The following is a 24,723-nucleotide window of genomic DNA, read 5'->3' on the forward strand; positions in this document are numbered from 1 at the left end:
TGATGAATGGGGGCTGTCCTGCCCCGGGGAGGAGGGCTGCTTCCCCTCTGGCATGCCTGCAGCCTTATTTATTACACACCAAAGTATAAAACCTCCCAGCCGGCTGCGGCTCGCATCTCCAGCCCTGGCATTTACCGCGACGCCCCGCTGTCGTCTCCAGGAGGCTCTGGGGCTCTGTTGAGAATCATGCTCGGGAGGCAGCTCGTCTCCTGGCACCTGCTGGCTTTGCTTTTCCTCCCATTTTGCCTCTGTCAAGATGAGTACATGGAGGTGAGCGGAAGACCTAATAAAGTAGTGGCGAGAATAGTGCAAAGCCACCAGCAGACTGGCCGTAGCGGCTCCAGGAGGGAGAAAGTGAGAGAGCGGAGCCATCCTAAAACGGGGACTGTGGATAATAACACTTCTACAGACCTAAAATCCCTGAGACCAGATGAGCTACCGCACCCCGAGGTAGATGACCTAGCCCAGATCACCCCATTCTGGGGCCAGGTACTCGGAATTCTCTTCTAAGGATTACTGTGAAAGCCTAACAAGTTTTGTTCTTTTTCCAGCTGTGATTCATAGGATCAATGCTTTCGAGAAGTTTGCTGTGCTGCTTGTGGGGGTCTTTCTGGGCTGCTCTGGGGTCTTCCGGGGGGTGCACTGGGGGGCCGCGCCAGTCTGTGTTAGAAAATCTGCAGAGGATGTGGGAGACGGTGTCCCCCAGGGGAGAGGAGAGCAGAGCCGCCAGCTCCCTGCTGTGCTATGACTTGGTTTCTTTCTTGCTCTCCTGGTGTGGAAACAAATGCTGACCCATGCAGATAGATAGGTCTAATCATTTGCAGATCCTAAGAGTTGGATTTTCTTAATCCTTCCCAGAAGGGAGAAGCTGCCCTTTGAGTTTTTCACTTCGATGCGTTAGTTTACTGTGACATTTCTTGCCAGGCTTGTTTATTTGTTTTACAGTAATCTAGGTTACCCAGCCTCTATGCTCAGCCTCTGAGCCTTAGGAGTTAGAACCAAAAAGACTGCATGTGTGTGAAAAGCAAAACATCGTTGTATGATTTAAAGCCTGATAATCACAGAGGACCTGATTTATTTCCTTGGGTGTGAACTCAGCCTTCAAGAAAACATCTTTAACTCTTTCCGGGGATGACTGGAGTGAGGTCAGGTTTCAGCGTAGTGATTTGCAAATTGGTGACACTCAATTTAATTTAAAACATTAAGAACCAGACAAAACGGATTTTGACTTACCTTCTCGACATCTGGCATGCTGAAATCAGAGGAGGGGGGAAAGAAGAATTACTTTGAATTACGGGAGCATTGAACAAAGAGGTTTTACAAGAATCTATTGAGTCTTTGCATTCAGTAGGCCCTAGAAAGCTTCATGCCGGTGAAATCTAAGCCTGTCCTCTCACAGATTGAAAAGTTTGGGTTGGTACCAGCAAAAGGATCATACTGAAACCCAACACAGGATCAGCTGGAGATCCAGGGCTGAGCTGGGATTTCTAACTCGGCTTAGTGCAGTCGCCCAGATTGTTCTGTGAGCCTGTGTCAAGAAAAAATTGTTTCTTGGGGCACCTGGGTGGCTCAGGGGTTAGTTAAGCGTCTGCCTTGGGCTCAGGTCATGATCCCAGGGTCCCGGGATGGAGACCCACGTTGTCACATAGAACTCTCTGCTCAGTGGAGAACCTGCCTCTCCCTCTCCCTCTGCATGCCACACTCCCCCTGCTTGTGCTCACGCGTGCTCGCTCTCTCTCTGTCAAATAAATACAGAAAAAAAAATTTTTTAAGACTTTGTGTATTTATTTGACAGAGAGAGAGAGAGACTCTGAGAGAAAGAGGGAACAAAAGCAGGGGGAGTGGGAGAGGGAGATGCAGGCTTCCAGCTGAGCAGGAAGCCCAATGTGGGACTCCATCCCCTTGGATCATGACCTGAGCTGAAGTCAGACACTTAAGGACTAAGCCACCCAGGCACCCCTAAATAACTAAAAGCTTAACATAAAAAAGAAAAAGGGGGCACCTGGATGACTCAATTGGTTAAGCAACTGATCCTGGAGTCCCGGGATAGAGTCCCACATCAAGCTCCCTGCTTCTCCCTCTGACCTCTCCCCTCTCATGCTCTTCCTCTCTCTTTCTTTCTCTGTCTCAAATAAATAAAATTAAATCTTAAAAAAAAAAAAGAAAAAGAAAAAGTTGTTTCTTTAAGGAGCAACAAAAGAAATAATCTCCAAATACTTATTTTTCAAAGGCCACTTTTAGAGATGGTCCTTTCATCTGACAATCTTTTTTTTTTTTTTTTTAAGATTTATTTATTTTAGAGAGAGACAGAGAGAGTGCACAGGAGCAGAGGGGGAGGGAGTCTTCAGCAGACTCTGGTGCTGAGTGTGGAATGGAAATGGAGCTCCATCTTCCAACTCTGAGGTCACACCCTGAACTGAAACCAAGAGTTGGAAGCTTAACCAAGCCCACTTCCCAGCATCCCACCCTCCCCCACATTTTATTATTATCATTTTTTTAAGTAATCTCTACACGCACTGTGGGGCTTGAACTGACAACCCCAAAATAAGGAGTCACACGCTCCGCTGATTGAGCCAGCCAGGCGCCCCTCATCTGATAATCTTTTGACTGGAGGGTGACTCATGCTACTTTGTATTTTCTTAGTGGTGAAGAAATTTTCGTTTTGGTCCAAGCTTTGACCTGGACTTTCCATTTCAGTGGATAGGATCTCTCTGCTGGGCCCTCCCTGGCCTTCGCAGTATGAGCTCCAGACATGCAGAAGGCAGATGTAGGCTGTCATTTGTTATTTCTTGGCAACCAACACTGAGGAGGCCACCGGAATCCAAATTACATTTCTGCTTCACCCCACCTTCCAGGCGTAGGCAGCCAGTATGCTGGAGTCAGATGAGGGGGCAAGAAGTCACTTCCTGGCTTTCTTTACTTGAAGTGGCTGTGGGGGGTCCGGGCACAAGGGGAGGCTTTCAAACCCTCCCGGGCTCTTAAAGTATTTTCAAACAAACCCCCTTCAGCAGATACCGAGAAGATTTAGAATCACTGATATTCTGGATATCTTCAATACGACTCATCAGCCAATGGGTATGGAAACTCACGGCATTTCGGATTTTCCTGTGTTCCCTTTTTCCTTGCGTTCCTCACCTCTTGTCTTTTAATTCTTCTTTTTTTCTCATTTATTGTTTCACCTATGATTTCCTGTGCCAAGCTTTATGTTAGGGATACATAAGCCCAAGCCCATCTTCAGACAGCTCTGGAGGACTCTCGTGGGGACAGATGAACAGACAATTGAATACCACGTGATCAACAAAATCTCTACACAAAAGGCAGTTGGGGAGACAGTGCCAGAGCGCTGGTGGTTGCTGCTCTGAACCTCAAAGGTGACCCAAAAAGGATGATTAACCACACAAGAAATAAAGTTTAAAAATATGTGGGACCGCAAAGAGACAAGAGAGCCCTGGAGGAGTAGCTGTAGGTGAAGGCCGTGGGAGGAAGACACAGGATGATCTCAGGGCCCGCCTGGAAGATTCTGTTGGCCCGTTATGGAGCTCAGACCTTAGTTTGCCAGCCAAAGTTGTGTTGGTTTGTTCACAACAGCGCAGTGAGGTGAGCTGGTATGTGTTCTAGAAAGAGGACTCTGGCCATGGGGTTCATGGTGGGTAGAGTGTGCAGAGATGGGGGTTGAGCAGACCTGGGCTCTCTTTTCTAGGCAGTTTCATCCTTTTTAATCTCTGGTCCTCCTCCTCTACCTCCTGGATTCCCTCGTCCCCTTCTTCCCGTTTCCCCTCTCCTTTGTCTTCTGTCTCTCTTCAGTTAAAGAAGGAGCTGTGGGCCCTCTTTCTGAGAAGTCACTCACTAAGAGCAGACCTCAAACCTCAGTAGCTGTCCCATGGCCTCCATCCACAAAATGGATGGGACTTGTCTTAGAGACCCATCCCTCCTCCCACACCGCTCATTCTCCTGTCTTTGGCTTTTAAATTTGACCTGATTATGAGATGAGGGTTGATAAACTTAAGAGGGTGTATGTGGTAACTCCCCCGTGTGTGATGACAACCTCTGAATTAAGGCATCCTGTCCAGCTTGTTTTAAGGGTCCCTCCAGAGGCTCACGAGCATTAGTCCATTTGACTGTGTTGTGAAGGACCAGAGGAACATGTGAAATATTGTAGGCCGGCTCTCAGAACATGACCAGCTAGTAGGAATCAGAAGATTCTCCCTGCTGGGGTGGAAGGTCTCTGCTTTCTAAGTGTTCCCAAGTACCTTGGACACCCACCCCAGTGCTAGTTAGCTCTGGTACCAAGGAGCCCCTTTCCTGGAGCTAACTTCTCACACTCAGACACTAGACTTCACAAATGAAATCTTTCTAAACCATTATTTAAGGATTTAGAAAAGACCTTTAGTATCTTTGCTTGCTCTTCAAGCTGGCAAGAAATTTCCTGACCATTTTACCTAGTGCCCTAATTTAGTGGACAAGAAAAATGATGCCTGGGAGCAGTGGAGAGTGACATCACTAAAGTCACACAGAACTGAGATGGGAGTTCTGGTTCCAGAACAGACATGTTCCTAAAATTCTTAGGGTCCCAGGAACTCAATTCTATTCTTTAATGGCTCCTGATTCGGAATTTTCCCTCTTTCTCTCCTAAAGCCCATTACTGGCAGAATCTTAGATTTCTGAGAACTTAAAAAACTGTATTTCACATTAGCAAAATCACACCAGGAAACTATGAAATACTTACTTCTCAGATTGCATCCTTGGATTGGAAGGTGGGGCCGTGCTGTGGTGTCTGACTTTCCAAGTGTCTGAAGTCACTTGTCTCCAGCCACTTGCTTTGGCTGATTTTTCTATTCCTCCACCAGTTTTACCAAAGGTTTTTACAGACTCCCACATCCGTCCAGTGAGGGGTCTGGTGGGCAGAGGACAAGACAGGAGTTAGCTCCACACTGTGTTCCCTGATCACTTGAGATCCGGCCCTTAGCTGTTGCAAGAGAATACTGGGACTATAGATGCTCTGCGTTTTCCCTGAAGAGCTTGGTGGAGGCCTGTAGGGAAAAAGAATGAGGGAGTGAGGAAAAAGCCCAAGCCCATTTTAAATTAAACAACAACAACAACAACAAAAAAGTGGAGTCTAAAAGTGCAGCAATGGGAAAGACTTGACCCACTTTTCTGCTTGGATTTCTAATGATAGAGAAAACCTGAATTTCAGATTCCTTCTTCCTTTCTCCTTATCCTGTCCCCATCTCTCCAACCTTTTTCTCCTTCTCTTTCTTTAGACTCCTTTACAAACAATATGCTGTTTTCAAAAGACCATTGAATTATAACTCAAGTCTAGGAAAGTTTCCATTAGTATTTTATATGATATAATCAAAAGGCAAGCTACCAATTTGGTGCCACTCTAAATTTTATCAGCGAATCTAACTCTTACACTAGATCTGTAGTTCCTCGATGGTAAGCACACATTTTAGAAATTTCTCTTTAGGGGTGCTTGGGTGGCTCAGTCGTTAAGCATCTGCCTTCTGCTCAGGTCATGATCCCAGGGTCCTGGGATTGAGCTCTGTATCAGGCTCCCTGCTCAGTGGGAAGCCTGCTTCTCCCTCTCCCACTCCCCCTGCTTGTGTTCCCTCTCTCACTGTCTCTCTCTGTCTCTCTGTCAAATAAATAAATAAATAAATAAATAAATAAATAAATAAAATCTTTTCTTAAAAAAAGAAATTTTTCTTTAAATAGATAGGCAGATACTCATATTTGAGTATACTTAGTATCCATTAAGTACTTGCTGAATATTGGTTTGAACGATGTGATAATCATTTAAAATTTTGAAGTGAAATATGAAACAGAACCTGAGGTTAAATATTTCTCAAAGAGAAGTTAAAGTTGTTTCAAGATGTAGATAGTTAATACTAGTTTACTGGGCTAAAGAATACTTTGTTTCCTCCATAAGGCAATTGCCTCCTAAGGCAATTGAAGTGTGCTTGGACTGAAAGGGTGGCATTTTGACTCAAAATTTTAAGAACTCTTATCCCTGTATCCTGAATACAGAAATTCTTAACTCTCTTGGAAGTTGACCATTCTTACTTTTTGAGGGTCACCTACTCAAAGAAGCGACAGGGGAGGCTCCTGGCAGCTGGGAAAGAGAGGCCCGGCTCTGAAGAGATTTCCTTCTTAGCCATTACCAGTAGCCTCAGGACAGTACTTTCCAGAAATACTGCCCCATCTCCTGCCAGCACCATACTCCTTCCAAAGAACATGCCCTTCTTCTGACCTTCTGGCTTCCTGGTCCTTTTGGTCATCTGCTCTCTTTAGCTAGCATGCCAGTCAAGTCCACACCAGCTTTTCTGATGCTGTCCTAGGTTGTCTGGAGTTAAACTTGCCCAAAAGACAAGACCAAGGGAAGTTCACAAGTCCTTATGACTCCCCAATACCATTCTCTGAAGCTTCTCTCTGTATCTTTTTAAAGTCTCCACAAACCGGAGGGCTGCCCCCAGACTGCAGCAAGTGTTGCCATGGAGAGTACAGTTTCCGAGGCTACCAAGGCCCCCCGGGGCCCCCTGGACCCCCTGGCATCCCAGGTAAGGATGAGAGAGATGCTCTGTTTGTTGCCAGTCTAACTGGGCCCTGTGCCAAAACCGGAGCCAGGGCGAATCGAAATCATTTGGGTTCACTTGTGTGCGATCCAAAGGGTATGTGTGGAAAATCCAAAAGAGAGTTCGGGAGGGGACTAGGTTTACAGAGCCAATTAGGTGCAACAATGTACCAGAAGCTCAGTAGTATTTATTATTTATCCCACTCCCAGTATCCCACAGGTGTTAGACATCTTGGGGCACCCGATTCACTGGTGGCAGTGGGGAGGGGGGTCTTAACCAGCATGGAGTACAGAATTATGGACTCTTATTGGACATACTCGCGTTTTGGTGTTTCTTCCACAACGTGCTTCATGCAACACACTCTGTCTAACTTTCGGGGAACTTAGGACGTGAAGGTGGGGAGAGGAGCGCTTACTGGGCTGGCTATTGCCATCTCCATAGTGACAGTCACCGAACCACACAGCCTTCTGTCCGAATTTGTGTCTAGCTAAGTTTTTCTTCCCTTAATCTCAGGATCTGTCCATGTTCAGCTATCTCCGGGTTGACTTTCATGCCTCTCTTGGGCTCATGGGAATATTTTTGGGCTTCTGCACCACTTGGCAGTATGGGAAATGCTGTCGGACTCCACTGAGCCACCCTACCCCACTGAGTGTGCCCCAGGCACGGGAGATCCTGAAAACTGGCTAATGTCTGGGGTCAGCCACGGAAAGGGTAGCCCAGATCCTCTCTGTCTTAGGACTCCCAAATCCCTCTGCGGGTTAATTGTCATCCTCTTCCCCATGTCAGTTCCTGGGGGCAGGACTTCTTCTTGGTGTTTGACAGAAGTCCACTTTCTCTTCTCTCACCTTCATTGATGTTAACATTTATCATATGAGCTTTAATTTTTTAAAAATATTTTATTTATTTATTTGAGAAAGAAAGAGATCTTGAGAGAGAACAGGGGGGAGATGGAGAAGCAGACTCCCTGCTGAGCAGGGAGCCAGATGCAGACTTCAATCCTAGGACCCCGAGAACATGACCTGAGCCAAAGGCAGATGCTTAACTGACTGAGCCACCCAGCTTCCTCAAGTTTTCATTTTTTAATATAATTGTGAGTGGCTTCTTATATGAAACCAAATTTAAAATGAGACAATATTCTGTTAGACTTTAAACTGTGATTACTGTCTCAGAGTCCATGTCCTTTAACATCAAGGGCATCTGCCCGCAGGTGCAGTGACTGGGGTTAGTATCTTCTGAGGCTAAACTCTCTTGTGGGTACAGAACAAGCTGGCCTTGGCTAAATGTTCCCAAACAAAATAGCTTTTTTTTTTTTTTTTTGCCCATTAACTTGTAAATACAGTCCAAGTTTATTTACCTGGAGGGCTGGCAAGCCTGGTACACTACCTGACCAAAGGTGGCATGCAAAATAAAGAGCGAAGGGGGGGCACCTGGGTGGCTCAGTGGGTTAAAGCCTCTGCTTTGGGCTCGGGTCATGATCTCAGGGTCCTGGGATCGAGCTCTCGAGTCAGGCTTCTCTGCTCAGTGGGGAGCCTGTTTCCCTTTCTCTCTCTGCCTGCCTCTCTGTCTATTTGTGATCCCTGTCTGTCAAATGAATGAATGAAGTCTTTAAAAAAACAACAAAACACATTTGTCTTAACAGCGAAGGGGTGTGAAATTCAGCAAATACAAAATAAAGGAAGAGCTGTAGAAACTGTCTCTTAGTGGCAGAGTGAAGAGTTGAAATCATTATCCAAGCCTTGCTTTCAAAATTATTGTTACAATTTGTATCAATGATTTTACATCTCCTTCCATGATAAAAGTGGTGCCCGTCCTTTATAGAAAAATTCAGAGACAGAAAAGTACATAGCATAACACAAAAGCAACTCATGTTTCATCCATTTGGGAAAAAAAAATACTGGAAATATTTTTACATAGTGAAAGGTCCCCCAATAATAGGTCTGTGATCAAAGGAGTGAGACTGATACAAAGCGAAGGTCAAGCAAAGCTTTAATTCGAGTCAAGCATCAAGAATCAAACCAACCATTCGGGGCCGCCTCTTACAGAGAGGGCGACCCCTCCCAGCCTCACAGACTAACTTTTATAGAGCAAAGGCCATGTGGCCTGGCCACACACAGGTGTCCAATGAGATTGCAACACACAGAGAAAGCTGCACAGTCATGCTAGGTCACACACGGGTGACCAATCGAATTACAATTCACCCCATAGTAGCTATTTGAACTAGCCTATCACCTTGGTCAGAATTGGTGCCCAAAAGGCAGGGCTCACACTCCTTGGTAGCTAGGGAGACAGTATGTGCACCCCACCGATTGGATATCTCCAACTGGCCTGTTTTATCCCTGCAATGGGGCTCTGTTATCAGGGACTGGTCGACCATATTCTACTGGTTTCCGGGACTTGCTTTTAAGTAAGTTCCCCTGGAGGGGGGATGGCAGGGTCAGTTTAAGTTTTACTGCATAAACAACAAAATCACTGTTTAACCGGATGGAATCACTCTGGCTAAATAGGCCCTTACACATAGTATATAAATACTGTTTACACATATTATTGTACTGCCTCTAATGATTCATAACCTTTTAATCTAAAAGTATCGTGAACAATATTAATATTAGTAAATATTTTTCTTTAGCTTTTTGGGGGGGTGGTATAACATTCTTTACTGGGATGTGCCTTTTTTTTAAATTGAACTCTTCCAGTATTGTTTGTTTCTAATCTCTGCTATTATAAATAATATTCCGATTATCAGTCTCCCCAATTTTTCTTTTCTTTCATTTTTTTAAAGATTTTATTCATTTATTTAACAGAGAGAGAGACAGTGAGAGAGGGAACACAAACAGGGGGAGTAGGAGAGGGAGAAGCAGTCTTCCCACTGAGCTGGGAGCCAGATGCTGACCCTGGGATCAGGCAGATGCTCAATGACTGAACTGCCCCAATCCTCAAAATTTTTCATCCAACTCTTGCTCTATGGGAAAAACAGTCTTTGGAGACTTGAATGGCTAAGGCTGTCTTCAGTGTCCCCAGTAAGAGAGCTCATTTGGTGCTGCCCCCTTGGCTGTGTTCAGGACTGTTTCAAGTGGTCTTCTTTTGCAATTGAGGGTGAGCATTTTTGAAGAAAGGGTCTGTATTTGTATAACAGTAGGTGGTCAGTGTGAGTGATGGGGGCTTTCCCCAGTGATGCCTTCTGCTTGTAATTTAAGGAAACCACGGGAACAATGGCAATAATGGAGCCACTGGCCATGAAGGGGCCAAAGGTGAGAAAGGAGACAAAGGTGACCTTGGGCCACGAGGTGAAAGAGGGCAGCATGGCCCCAAGGGAGAAAAGGGCTACCCGGGGATTCCTCCAGAACTGCAGGTAAGTCACCTTGGGCAGATCTCCATTGGACTTCTAAACTGCCTGGACCCTCGCAGTGCAGGAGGCAGAAGGCCCTAGCGCCTCTTCACGCTCTCTCTGTTGGCTCCTGGCCCGCATGGCCGCATGCCCGAGGCTGGCTTGACTCACTCCCGCTGCAGGATGTTCACAGATGGCCCACACTGTTGTTCAAAGAACATTTTGAAATCTTTCTTAAGAAGTTGAAATTCAACTCCCTTCTTAGACCAAATACACAGCAGCCCTGGGTATCAGCTAATGTTCCATTTTCCTTATCAGAAGAGATGTTAAATAAAAAGGTTTCTGGCAACTCAAATGTAAAAATGGCATGTGTCTACCTCGAATATTTTATGTATTCATTTTGTTATATTTACCAATTTAAATCACATATATGGATATGAATATATAAGTATCATTCTCTATCAACTCAAAATTTTGTGGCACAGTTTTCATTTAAATTTTTCTTCGTGTCTTCTTTATCACTAGAGATGTTTTATTTTTGGGTCACTCATCCTAGTTTAGATTAGACCAGACTATATTTATTTCAGCTTGGTGTATTTTGAATCTATTTATGAGGCTATAATTGAATATTTTAGCCTAAGCTTACATGCTCATTTGTTTACTGTTTATTTCTCCTTTAAGAGATGTTCAAAATTCTTGTTGCCAATAACATCTAAAACTGGAAAATGCAAGGTTAAGGCACCAAGAAAGTTACTAAGTCTTGGTTATCTCTATATTTTCTGGCTGATGTTTTTAAAAATTGATTTTTCCAAGGGATTCCTATCGCCATTGAAAGCTAGTATTTATGTTAGCATAAAGGTTGTTAAGTGTAGTATCCGTTGTTGACCCTTCTGATCCTGTGGCTGACGGGGAGCTGTGGCTCAGGGCCCCTGCCCAGCATCATAAGAGAGCATCTATTGCGTATTGTTAGCCCAGGAAAATATCCAAATTTAAAATCTGAAGTGTGGTTTCTACTGAATGCGAATCGCTATGGCAGCATCTAAAGTTGAAATATTATTAAGTTGAACCATCGGCAGCTGGGGGTCGTGTATAATTGAGAGAATGTACCACAGCAGGAGAGACCTTTCAAGAACCAGAATGCAGAGACTCTTGTCTGAAAGAGTGACTGGGGGAGAACTTTGCCTTTTATTTGGGCGTATCTGGTGGTTGGTTGACCTTGGATAAATTCCATCATTTTTCTGGGCCTTGATTTTTTAAAGTTATAACTTAAGAGGTCTTTTGTGTTTCTGTTACTGCTTTTGAGGTTTTGTCACTTGTAAATGAATGTTGTTTAATAATCGCAGCAAACTGGCATCAATGGGCCATCAATAATTTACAAAGAAAAGAAGACAGAGGCTGCCTATCCAGGTGAAAGGTGTCTGATGAGAAGGGGGATAAACATTCCCAAAGCTAGAAACTCTAACTCTAAACTTGTGATGGTTGTACAAGGCCGAGGGGCCCTTGTAGCCAGTCTGATGGAGTGCACCCTGGGCAATGATTAAATTGCTCCATCAATTATTTTACCTGACAACCACAATGTTGGCAGAATTGCATTCACACAGTTTTATTTTTTTATCATTTTATTTCTTTGTAAGATTTTATTTATTTGAGAGAGACAGAGAGAGAGCATGGGCTGAGAGAAGGAGAAGCAGATTCCCCGCTGAGCAGGAAGCCTGACAAGGGGCTGGATCCCAGCACCCCAGGATCATGACCTGAGCTGAAGGCAGATGCTTCACCAACTGAGCTACATTCACATGTTTTAAAGGAGGCATTACAGAGGAGGGATGACTGGCCTCAGGCAGCCTGTAAAGAAGGGTGATTCCAGGACCCTTTATTCCTATTTTCAAAATCCCTCCTCTGGTGTCATCCCTTACTTTCCCCTTCCTTCTGCGTCCACAGCCTTCATGCTGTCTTTCTGACTGTCCAAATCCTTTCCGTGTTGATTTTCCTCAGTTTGCTTTCCCCCGAGTCTTCCAAACTTCCAATTATTCCCTCTTTCACACTCTCCTCTAAGCCCTTCCTTTAAACTCCCATTCATTGAAGACAGGTAATCCCAGCAAACTAAAGAATTTATTGATTTAACTCACACTCACTTACAACGACTCATGTTGTTGGGGGACTGGCATTTATTTTCAAATGTAACTGTCTAGGGCGCCTGGGTGGCTCAGTGGGTTAAGCCGCTGCCTTCGGCTCAGGTCATGATCTCAGGGTCCTGGGATCGAGTCCCGCATCAGGCTCTCTGCTCAGCAGGGAGCCTGCTTCCCTCTCTCTCTCTGCCTGCCTCTCCGTCTACTTGTGATTTCTCTCTGTCAAATAAATAAATAAAATCTTAAAAAAAAAAAATGTAACTGTCTAACAGTGGTACAATTCCAGTGTGAGGGTTTTTCCCACACCACCAAGCATTGGTCCAACATCAGCTAGGTGTCCTTACAATTCAACTCAATTCTGACACTACTTACCTGGGAAACGCCTCAGATTCCAAGGTTAAAGGCTCAACCCTACAAGACCACCACCCCCAACTTCAGACTCTAAGTCTGTGCTTCCGACATTCGGGCTATGAAGGGGAGGCTATGAACCCTCCTGGAGTCCAAGTAATGTGCTAGCAGGAACTCAGAGAAACATGTTACTTATTAAATCCCTGGTTTGTTGTAAAAGGGTGTAATTCAGGAACAGATGGAAAAGAGGCATAGGGCAAGGTTTGGGGAAAAGGGTGCTGAGGTGCCATATCCTCTCAGAGATCAAGTACCACTCTCCAGCACTTCCCATATTCACCAACCTAGATGCTCTCTGAACCCCTGCCTTTTAAGTTTTTGTGGAGGCTTCATTGTATAGGCAGGATTGATTAAATCACAGGCCATTGGTAATTGAATTCAACCTCCTGCCCCTCTACCCTTCCTGGATGTAAGGCAGGACCGATCACTCATCTCTAATCACATGGTTGGCTCTAATGGCAAATAGGCCCCATCTTTAGGTTACCTAGGAGCTTTCCAAAAGTTATCTCATTAACAGAACAAAAGACCCCTTGATCTCTCTAAACACTTAAGATTTTCAGTGGTTTTGGGCACTATGCCAAAGGCTGGGACAAACACTAAATGTATATTTATTATACATCATAATATCACAGTTCTTTTGGAGAAAGAAATTACACAGAGTGAACAAAATTAAAAGGTTATTTTGCTGCAGGCCTTCTCAGATCCTTTAATATGCTAATGTACACTTAATAGCTATAAGTAGATTTCATTTATATTTTCCCCATAATAGTATTTAAATATTTCAAAAAACCTTCTGAAGTCTAATGTTCCTTGAAATACAAGGTCAGAACTGCTGACATATACTATCATTTAATGGCTTCATAGCATAAAAAATGTTAAAAATTACCATGATTTAATTTTTTCTGTTTATTTCCAATCTAGCTGTTACAAATAATGTTGAACAAAACTTACTTTTGTAAAAACCTCATTTCTTTAAGATAAATTTCCTGTTAATTAACATTCCTTAGATTGCATTCATGGCTTCTCTGGCGACCCACTTCAGCAACCAGAATAGCGGGATCATCTTCAGCAGCGTGGAGACCAACATCGGAAACTTCTTTGATGTCATGACTGGTAGATTTGGGGCCCCGGTATCAGGTGAGAAGTAAAAACAAATGAATGACTGAATTAATCAACTAGCAATCTAGAAGGAAGGATGGAAGGAAGGTAGGAAAAAGGTGAGAGCGTGAGGGAAGAAGGTAAATGATGAAGGAAGAGGACACAAAGAAAGGAAGACACTAAGAGAGTTGAGAATTCTCTCTGATTCCGGTTAAAAGTGATCACCTCACTTTTTGTACTTTATCTAGTACAGAAATTCTTACAGATTTCTGTTGGATTTCAAAGTAAATGAATTAGAATTCAAAAAGGTGAATACACTTTTATCTTTTAAAAAATATTTTATTTATTTATCTGAGAGACAGAGAGAGAGCGCGCAAGAGCAGGGAGGAGAGGGAGAAGCAGATTCCCAGCTGAGCAGGGAGCCTGCCTGGGCTCAATCCCAGGACCCTGGGATCATGACCTGAGCCCAAGGCAGACACTTAACTGACTGAACCACCCAGGCGCCCAAGTTAACCAGTGGTGTCCTAAGTGCAGGGGAGGGGGCGGAGGGTGCTTTTGAGTGGTCAACCCCAGAGGAGAGGAGTGTTTTATCATGGACAGGGTTTAGAATTGCTGCACTACGATGACAATAAAAACCTAGTGACCTTTTCACTGGTCTTATTATAGTTCAAAAATATCCCATAAACAATGTGCTGGCTTATTGCCTGATTTCCTACCACAAGTCACTCTGTTCTCAGTGCCACCCCACCTTAGTACAGCAAGAAGAAGGATAAAGCATGTTTAAATTTGTATTTAAAAATATAATTAAAGACTGCCTGGTGGCTCAGTGGGTTAAAGCCTCTGCCTTCAGCTCAGGTCATGATCTCAGGGTCCTGGGATCAAGCCCCACATCTGGCTCTCTGCTCAGTGGGGAGCCTGGTTCCTCCTCTCTCTCTCTCTGCCTGCCTCTCTGCCTACTTGTGATCTCTGTCAAATAAATAAATAAAATCTTTAAGAAAAGAAGAAAATATATATATAATTTTAAAAACTTTTCAGGGCAAAAAGAAGGCTTACAGCCTTACACCTAGTCAAAGGACAGCAGGAAAAGTCTACCCAGAATGATCAGCTTGTGGTGGCTGAAAGTAAGGAAGCTGTAGGCATTGAATGATGACTCCCAAATTGGCCCAAGACCTAAAATCTCCAGGAGCTGCGAATGGTACCTTATATGGCAAAATAAGGGACTTCACAAGACTGATTAAATTCAGGATCTTGAGATGAGGAGCTTATTTTGGATTATGTAGGTGGGCCCAAGGTAATCACACTGTCTTTGAGAGCCAAGGAGGTCAGAATCTGCCAGGAAGTGATGTGACCATTGAAATAGAGACTGGCATGACAGGGCTGATGGAGAGGGAATGTCGACAGCCTCTCAAAGTTGCAGTTGCAGGAGGTAACATGGGAAGGGCTCCAAATATGTTTTGTTGGGTTTGTGTTTAAGTTTTCTTTGTCTTCTGTATCTATTATTTTCTCTAACCGCTTGCTGGTTGTTTTTTTTTGTTTTTTTTTTTTCTATTTCACATTGTTTGCTTTCTCCATCCCAAGGTGGAGTCGCTCTGGCTAAATAGGTCCTTACATTCTGCATGTCCTTAATTACATATGCTGAGGATGAATTTTCCTTTTTGCTTCTTCCAATTTCTTCTGTCTTATTTCTGTGTTGTTTCTTTACTTTTTCTATGCCTTACCTTACTTATTAGTCCCAATTTTTAGTTCCTTCTCTTATCTGAACATTTCTGCTAGGAGTTCCTGCTTTTTGTTTAGTAATGTTCTTTCATAGAAGGATTTGCTTTATCAACATTATCTTAAACTCAGGATGTCTAAATTTAGATTTAGTTAGTTTTCATCTACTACCTGACAACATTGCTTCTTGGTGAGTATTCTTCCTCTATGGGTAGTTTCTGCTCTTCTTTTCTACTTTCTAAAACTGACTGGCGGTTGAAAGAGTTGGATTTCCTTAGGCCAGCCACAGATAGTAGTTTCTTGGAGGGAGGAGGGACGACAGGGGGTACTTCAGCTCCCTCTCCAGCTACCAGGAGACTCACTCTGGTCCTTCAAGTGTGGCCTTTCTGTGTATTTTCTCTGTGTGGCCCCACTTCCTTTGCCTCCCTCCGCAGACTGCCCTGGGTCTGGGAAGACTTCTGAGACAAGTCTGGCACTTAAACTTCTCTTGCCCTGTTTTTGGTGGTAGTTTTGGAAATCTGCCATTTTAGGACCACTCACCTCACTTTTTGTACTTTATCTAGCAACCTTCCCCCAAAATATCACTTGGACTTCATCTCAACCCCACTCATAAGAGCTTCTTTTCAGCATGTGGCCTTTCTCCATCAGGGAGTGTCTTTTTTCCAGTACTGTGAGATCAGCCACAGTGTGGCCTCCTCAAAACTCCCTGCCCAGCCCCCATGTTGCTTCCCTGAGACTCTCTGTCTGCTGTCTGTTGCATCTGACAGACAAGTATTTTAAGTTTATTGACTTTTATGTCTCCTAATCTTCTGAAAAATAGATTCTATCTGGTGTTTGTGTTCAATGCTCCTTATTTCCCTATGTGGTATCCAGAAGGAGAAGAGAAAAATTCTGATGGATGCAGTCGCCATGTTAAATTTGACACAAGTGCTTTTAACGCCTTGATTGAGGTTTCCACCCAGCTAAACTCAGAAGTCAACGACCCAAGTGATCTTTCATCACACTTCAAACAGTTTTAAACCTTCTTATGTGACTTTCTGCTCTGGAGGTTGACAATTTTCCTGTAATTATTTTGTTACACACCTCTGGGCTGCAGTTTACGTAAGCATCTAGAGAAGCCCAACGGTTCCATTGTTTTCAAGGGCTTTATTTATTTTTTATTTATTTATTATTATTTTACATATTATTATATATTATGTAATATATAATAATATTAATAATATAATATATAATATTATTACTAATATATTATTATATTGTTATTTATTTATTTATTTTCAAGGGCTTCCATTGTTTTCAAGGGCTTTCAAGAAGCTCAACGATTTAGTAGTTGTTTAGAACTCTCTTGAATCATCACTTGGTAACAACCATCATTTGTCTCCCCCTTTAACAATAGATAACAAATTGAGCATTTTCTGCTTTTCAGCTTTGGGAGGGATGAGACAGAGAATTACCGCAATTACAGCAACACAAAGACCTAAAAACTATAGCAGAAGTGTGTTACCTCTACTTACCTCTGCTTTCAGTAGCTTCCCTAGAAGAAAGCCATAGGTGGATAAGATACATACTCACTTTTATATTTCCACATGTAGACATTTTCGTTTTTTCCCCATCTGGTCTCTTAGTTCTAACAGGCTTCTGCAATCTACTTTGTAGAGTAGCCATCATTGTTTCAAGAAAAATAACATCTTTTCCTGTCGTTTCATTCCAGCTTTATCTTCCTGAGGCATTGAAGATTGTCACCCATGTCTATGTATGTGTGTGTCTAATACACTTTGTAAAATGGAAAAATCTAAACACATGTAAACTATTTTCGTAGAATCCTGTAATTTCGATCTGCCTTTACTTTTCATCTGTGAGCTAATCTCCAGCCTTATGAATGGGTATGACTGATTTTTTACACCAGTTCCTTTATTCCCAAGATATTGAATATGCAAGCCTGGCACTAAATGAGGCATGATCACACTTCTTCACTTGGTTCAACTTGACTCAGAAGCAGGTGTCAACATGGTACCCTCACAGCTTCTATCTTACTTGATTGCACCTTTGAAAAAGAACATAGAACTGTTATCTTTTTTTAAATGCTATCTTTTTTTAAAAGACATTTCTGGGTTTTCCCCTTACAAGGCCTGCTGCTATGGTCTGAATGAGTCCCTCTAAAATTCATACATTGAAAACCTAAGGCCCAAGTTAATGGTATTAAGATGTATGGCCTTTCGGGGGTGATAACCTCATGATGGCAGAATTCTAATGAATGGGATTGGTCCTCTCATGAAAGAGGCCCCACTGAGTCCCCTAATCCCTTCTGCCACATGGGGATATAATCAGAAGTCTGTGACCTGGAGGAAACCTCTCACCAGACTGTGTTGACACCCTGCTCTTGGACTTCTGGCCTCTAGAACTCCAAGAAAGACTTTGCCATAAACTCAAATGCACAAAGACAAGGTCACTAATTTGAAAATGTAGTTTGGAAAATCCATAAGAGCTTGATGATATATATTCATTCATCTTTCCAAAATGCACTCTCAACTCCCACCTCGTTTGGAGTTGGGAAGATTTTCCCTTTTGCTCATCTCTGTGCTTTTGGATTCATTCTAACCTTTTACAGTGTATCAGTTCCTATTAAGTTCCTTTCTGTTGGGTGGCCTAGAGTCTTACAAGAAAACTCACATCTTTTAAAATACATTGATCCTTTACAAATGAGAAGGATCCTTATTTTTAGTAGCAAGATCATGCTGCTGAGTAATCATGGAGTCTTTCTCTTTATGGTACATAATTTCTTCTACTTACAATGAATAACATGATAAGTTTCTAAAACTATTTGTTCAGAACTGATCAGCATTTATCTGCTAAAATTACTTCTTACCTCTGGCTAACATCTCTGGGCTGAGTGTATGTACCCACCCACTGTAATGCTATACACGTGGCTTGTTTTGTTAGGCCGAAGAGGCCATGGGTTCATCCATGCAGGCTCTGTACCTTGTCCAAAGAGTCCTAGTGGTAGTTAACTGATACCTAGGATAGCATGTACCTCACCATAAGTGCTTATTAGGGATACACGGTACACACACTGAGAAATTTATTTAATTTAAAGTAGGAGCTGAGAGCAGATAAAGGAACAGTCCTGCAAATAAAGGCCAGGAAGAGCCTACATGCCATATAGGATATAAACAAAAAAATGTGAAGTCATACAGTGTATCTCCCAGTCCTCAATGTACAATATGTTAATATAAATGCGGATAAATACCTGCCTTTTCAGGTGTGTATTTCTTCACCTTCAGCATGATGAAGCACGAGGATGTTGAAGAAGTGTATGTGTACCTCATGCACAATGGCAATACAGTGTTCAGCATGTACAGGTGGGTGGTCTTCTCTATCACAAGGGTCAGCCATGCCGCCATTGCTTGCTCAAAGGATGGCAAACACCACAGAGTGTAGAAGAATCAGGAGCACCTGACTTGTCATCACTGAGAGCTCCCATATACCAATATGTGGCCAGATTATAATTACTATTTGGGAAGAAATAAATCTGATGAACTTGAGAATAAGCAGGTTGATGAGAGGCCTTGAGCTGATTGATTACTAGCAATACTCCCCATAATTAATCATTTATATATTTTTAAAACATCTTATTTATTGGAGAGAGAGAGTGTGAGCGCACATGTGCTTGTGAGAGCAGGAGGGGAAGGGCAGAGGGAAAGGAAAAGAGAGTCTTTCCTTTCATAAAGATTTTATTTATTTATTTGACAGAGAGCAAGAGAGAAAACAAGCAGGGGGAGCATCAGGCTGTAGGTTCCCCGCTGAGCAGAGAACCCAATGCAGGGTTCGATCCCAGGACCCCGAGATTATGATCTGAGTTAAAGGCAGATGCTTAACCTAGTGAGCCACCCAGGTGCCCCTATTTGTGTTCTTTTCTTAACTTATAAATTCTTTTCTTCTTTCTCAGGCTTTTCTTCTATTTTCTTACTTTCCCACCCCCTTTGCCAGAGTTTACCCCTATTGATGATCTTCTCTACTATCTTCCTCAGCTGGTAGATAGAGAATTGGGAATGGGCCGTGGTCTTTAGGCTTTTCTGCTGCTCTGATATTTATCCTATCAACCTGGCCCTAGAGATTCTTCTAAAAAAAAAAAAATACTTTAGGGTGCTTGAATGGCTCAGTTGGTTGAGTGACCAACTCTTGGTTTCGGCTCAGGTCATGATCTCATGGGTGGTGAGATGGAGCCCTGCATGGGGCTCCCTATTCTTGGGGAGTCTGCTTAGAGGATTCTCTCAGCCCCTCCCCCAACCCGCTCTCATGTGTGCACAGGTGTGTGCCCCCTCCAAATAAGTAAGTAAGTAAGTAAATAAATAAATAAATATCTTTAAAAAATTATCTTAAAAAGAAATATTACACCTTGTTCTGATGTAAGCTTAAGATGTGGGAAAGAGGCAGAGAGCCAACATCTTTCCCATAACTAAATGGGTGGTGAGATATTTACGAACAATTCTGTGGCTGCTATCTTATCTTTTGATGACTTGGGAGGATTGCCATTTCTTCTGGAGTCTGGTCTCCAGTGGGGGGATGTATTTGAAAAACCAAAAGAGAAAAGGATAAGTAGGTGGAATTGCTGCAAAAAAGAGACTCAAGTGGCTCCTGAATGGCTCACTGGATTAAGCGGCGGCTGCCTTTGGCTCAGATCATGATCCTAGGGTCCTGGGATGGAGCTCTGCATTGGGCTCTCTACTTGCTGGGGAGTCTGTTTCTCCCTCTCCCTCTGCCTCTCCCCACTGCTTGTGCTCTCTCATAAATCAATAAATAAAATCCTTAAAAAATAAAAAGAAGACTCAATATGGCAGCTCAAACACTGCAGAGCTCTATGTTGCTTGACCAGCTCCAGGATGGGGAAGGATGGGGACAAGAGGGTGGAGGAGGGACTGGGGGGATGTGGGGTTGGGAGGGAGGTGCTCCGTATGGGTTTTGAGAGATGCAGACTGGTGAAAGCAGTTCTGCCACCTGTAAAAATGACTTGCAAATTCTCCCTGGTCATTGTGATTGCCATAGTCAGAAGGCAAAAAGAGAAACAGGTTTGTGAACATGTTTATGTGTCAACTCATATTCTATTCAGAGAACACAGTTACGTTGTTGTCCAGCCCTAACTCCCCTCAGCCTATGCAGGGGCAGCTAGGAATGTAGAGCTGCTCCTCCGGAAGAAGGGAGATGGAGTCTGGTGAACAGCCAGGCTTCTCTGCTCCTCTGGCTACCAAGTATCTGTTGAATTCTTCTTCCTACATTTAGAAGATAAATCTCCCCATCTCCACCCCCATGGAAGACCGCCTAAACTGCAGTTCATGCATCCAGCTCAAAGCCCCAAGTCTTAGGAATGAGCAATCCTTTTTATCAAGTCAACCTTTCAGCTGTTTTTCTCTTTGGCCCCTGATTCTGTCCTCTGGGAAGACCTTCCTTGTTTGTCTCCATCCAAAAGGCGAGTAGGTGTTCCCTGGGGTCTTTCACTGCCCACTTCCTGCTGGTGCAAATTAGAAGACTAAGAGTATTTAGTCAAAGACCTCAAGTCCCTCATGAACCAGGTTTGGATTTCTGGGTAATACCATTTCCTCAGAAACTTATCAGGCTTTTGTTCCATTTGCTGCCAGTCAGTAACATGTGTTAGCAAACCACATCCAACATTCTTTTCTTGACATCTTGTTTTTCAGTCTGTTTTTCCTTGATTCCTTGTCTTCATTCCCTTCTGTCTTAACTAGTGGTGGTTACCACAAGATCTTCTTAAACAACAGATTTAGGTAGAAAGGCAATATTTATAATCCGTCAGGTTATGTCATAGGCCATGTTTATTAGATCGGATGAGAAGTCTTAATAAGACAACATCAACTTTATATCTGATGTCTCTGGTTGGCTTTTCGAACCCTGTTAGACCTCAACTTTCTAGACCCTCCCTTTCTTCTTCCTGTCCTTCAGACATACCAGTTTTTGTCTGAACTCATCTTTTGCAGAAACATATTACTAAAAGCAGTATTTTGGCTTTTCCAGTCACTTCCTTGCTTAGGTTATAGGCTTGGTGGACATAAGGTCTGCTTTCTGTTATCAGATGTTTTCCTTAATGTTTTGCCATAGCACAACATGGATCTCCAGCTTTCAAGCCCACAATCTTTGTCTCCTCAGTACTTTCTGCCTGATCCTGAGCCAATGCAACATGTTTTAGTTTGCGTTATAGCAGAACCCTGCTTTAGTATGAAATCCCAAAGAAGTCAGGGTAAACTAAACTGCTATAACATTGGCCTAATGGCTTAAATGTAATGGAAATCCCTTTTCTTCTCATGGGACAGTCCAGAGTGGTTGTTCCAGGTTGGGACAAGTGAGAGAGAGCTTCCCACTACACAGTTTTCAAGAACTCAGGCTACAACACTTGGCTTCCAGGTCATTCTGGTCATCGTCATTACCATTCCACATGGTCATAATGAGGAAGAAGCAAGAAGAGGGGTTTGGGAGAGTTGTGTTGTCCAATTCTAGAAATGGTACATGTCTGTTCACATGCCATTTGGAGAACTTAATCCTAGAACTCTAAGTGCATGAGAGCCTGGAGAAGAAGGGGAGGACATATTTTGGTAAAGAGGTGATTTTCCATTGCAAAGGCTAAGTAGTTGGTGCCTTTTTTTCTTTACAGCTATGAAACAAAGGGGAAGTCAGATACATCCAGCAACCATGCAGTACTGAAGCTGGCTAAAGGGGATGAGGTTTGGCTGAGAATGGGCAATGGCGCTCTTCATGGGGACCACCAGCGCTTCTCTACCTTTGCAGGCTTCCTCCTCTTTGAAACCAAGTGAATATATGACTAGACCAGCTCTACTTTTGGGAAGACTTATGGCTGAGCTGGTATTGTTGTAGTCTAAGGGATATTAGGGTTAAGGGTTCTACTCGGGAGCTCAGAAGAAGAATCCACAAAACAGTCTTCTCAAGTGACCTTGACTAATATACTTGGCATATTTACTCTTCCCCAGGCACCTAAAGAAGAATTCCTTCTTGATACAGGTTGGAAATAATTGTTCCATCAAAGAAGTCCTTTGCAAAGAATTTGGCTGCTCTGTTTTTAATTTAATAGCAACTTCCAGGAATTCCTGAGGTTTGGGGTTCATCATTCTTTATAACATTTCAGAGACAAGGGTGCAGTGACTAGGGTGGGGCCGAGCAGGGCAGAAAAAAGGCACTTGCGAGGACCAGGTTACCAGAAACATTTATGAAGCCTAGACTGGGAAGTAACACTTTGATCCAGTGGGTCAATATTTATGAATAAATATAGATAATTTTAGTAATTCCAGATAGCTTTTAGATAAAGAAAGTATTCACAATGCCCATAAATAATGGACTCCTTTTTTTAAAATAAGAACACTGCTGTAATTAAATCTTGACTTGTAATGGCTTATGTTTTTAGATATGGAATTTTCTCATGATCCAAAATTGGGTTTATCAGATATGATTTATCATATTGGTTTTTTCCCATTGGGTTTCTTGTGTTACAATAGATCTTTGTTGACCCTGGCCTGGAGAACCAGCTGAGGTGAGCTTATGTCCATATACACAGTATACACAATGTCCTTATTCTCTTACTCTCTCTCAATTTAGAAGTTACCCCAATAAACTTCACTGACATGTCATTTGAGGATAATGGATAAAAAATATAAGGGCATTCCATTTAGAAGACACAAAATAAAATCTCTTAATGTTTTTAAAGATAAAAATTGATATGACTTTTTTGATCACCATATTTAGGCAATACTTACAATGGAGCTGTGCTCCTTTACTTTTGCCTGTCCTTCCCCAAAAAGGGACAAGTTCAGGAGATAGTACCCAAAATTTGTTTATTTTAAGTGAGGAAAGTATCATTGGAATATGTGTTTATCCTGATGTTGAATCATATTTAAAATGCACTAGAGAGATACCTATCTGAAACATATCATTTAATGAATTCCCTTAGAAAGCAATTATCCATTATTTTATTTTCTGTTACAATTTCAATTTCCACAAAGGCTTTTAAACTATGGGTTTAATTGTATTGATTACCCCCTATAGCTAGAAGCAGAAGAAATTAATTAGGGCTACCCTATTAGCTAACTTAGTATGCTCCATGTTCAGTTCTGTCTTTGACCCATTCTTTTGATCTATAAATATTTTTAAACTCTTCCTGACCAACACAAACAATGCTATTTTAAAGTGAATGGATATTAGCCAAAATGTGCTTGACTGGTTGGTAATGCTTTTGTGATTTTGTATATGTCTCCGGTTGCTTCTGGGGCTGTGTGGTCATGGGTGTTGAGGTTTACTATTTCCAAACATCATAAATACCTTGTATTGCCAGTAGACAATTGAATGTTGCATGTTGCCCAAAGGGATTCCATGTTTAAAGAACACACATTATTAATAAAGTACCTTAGAAGAAGATATTGGCTTAGCTTTAGATAAAACTGAGACAAGAAAAATGTAAAAGCATCGTATGGAAATAAACATACTTTTGTTAAATGTATTGTTTTATAATGTTCTTAATACAGTTGAATAGCCATACATTATAAGTCACCACAGTGAGTTTCATCCGGATTCTACACTGAGCCCTGGGCTCAACTCAAGGCTTGACATGGGGCTTGATCCCATGACTCACGGGATCATGACCTGAGCCAAAACCAAGAGTCGGATGTTCAACCAATTGAGTCACCCAGGTTTCCCCTCTCTGCCCATTTTTAGTTGGATTATTTGGTTATTTTTGGTGTTCAGTTGTGTAAGTTCTTCATATGTTTTGGATATTAACCCCTTATTGGATATATCATTTTCAAACATCTCTTCCCCTTCAGTAGGCTGCCTTTTTGGTTTGTTGATGGTTTCCTTCACTGTGTGAAAATAGTGACATTTTACTAGCATTTCACTAGCTCTTTGGTTATTCTGAAATACTGTTTATATGGAAGACAAGATAGATGATTAATCTTTTTTTCACTTTTATTTATCAATTTTTATAATAATGAGTTAGTGTCCTAGAAATCTTCAAAGTGATTAATAAGATCTCTTAAAAAGCATTATTAACTTATGATTTTTCATATATTTAATATGTTTCAATCCACCAGAGTCATTATTATAATTGGGCCCCATCTTAATCATCAGTGGGAGACCCTACAAGTAAGTACCTCTATACTTTTGACCCAGAATCAGGCTGGTATAAATCTCTCAGCAGGGCAGAGGTGAGTGGAAACTGTGGAGATCGATGTCCCAACCAGACTTTCATGCTTTGACCTCTGGTGGGACTCCAGTGGCCTGAATTCAGCAGCATCAGGCAATTATGTAAGTTATTTGATTAAAGCCAAGAATCTGACTGATCTAAGAGAAAGGGGTAGAAATGGGGAGACAAGTTAGGATAAGACGGAGTACAAAAGCAAGTTCAGAAGAGTGATTGCAATGTAACATCATTTATGTAAATTTAAACTACAGAATATGATATATGTATACA

The 24,723-nt window shown here is 42.4% G+C and overlaps 1 protein-coding gene across 2 annotated transcripts; it reads left to right on the plus strand.

Annotated features, from left to right (window-relative positions):
• C1QTNF3 (C1q and TNF related 3) lies at nt 1-23,754 on the plus strand. 2 transcript variants are annotated; one of them, XM_044233006.1, is made up of 6 exons: nt 1-489; nt 6,446-6,557; nt 9,767-9,921; nt 13,436-13,565; nt 18,499-18,598; nt 21,901-23,754. In XM_044233006.1, the coding sequence occupies exons 1-6, from the start codon at nt 7-9 to the stop codon at nt 22,058-22,060; spliced, it is 1,140 nt and encodes a 379-aa protein (XP_044088941.1). In that variant the 5' UTR covers nt 1-6; the 3' UTR covers nt 22,061-23,754. The 2 variants fall into 2 exon arrangements, with proteins under 2 accessions (XP_044088941.1, XP_044088951.1); XM_044233016.1 differs by having other exon boundaries at nt 8-270.
• The last annotated feature ends 969 nt before the right edge of the window (nt 23,755-24,723 follow it).

This window comes from Neovison vison, chromosome 1, assembly GCF_020171115.1.
Source record: "Neovison vison isolate M4711 chromosome 1, ASM_NN_V1, whole genome shotgun sequence".
NCBI classification, from domain to species: Eukaryota; Metazoa; Chordata; class Mammalia; order Carnivora; family Mustelidae; genus Neogale; species Neogale vison.

Excerpts from the sequence above, each read along its gene's own strand:
- C1QTNF3 (XM_044233006.1), top strand. The coding sequence starts at position 7 with ATGGGGGCTGTCCTGCCCCGGGGAGGAGGGCTGCTTCCCCTCTGGCAT. Across the intron at positions 6,558-9,766 it reads TGGACCCCCTGGCATCCCAG|GAAACCACGGGAACAATGGC; the intron begins GTAAGGATGAGA and ends TTGTAATTTAAG. Across the intron at positions 18,599-21,900 it reads ACAGTGTTCAGCATGTACAG|CTATGAAACAAAGGGGAAGT; the intron begins GTGGGTGGTCTT and ends TTTTCTTTACAG.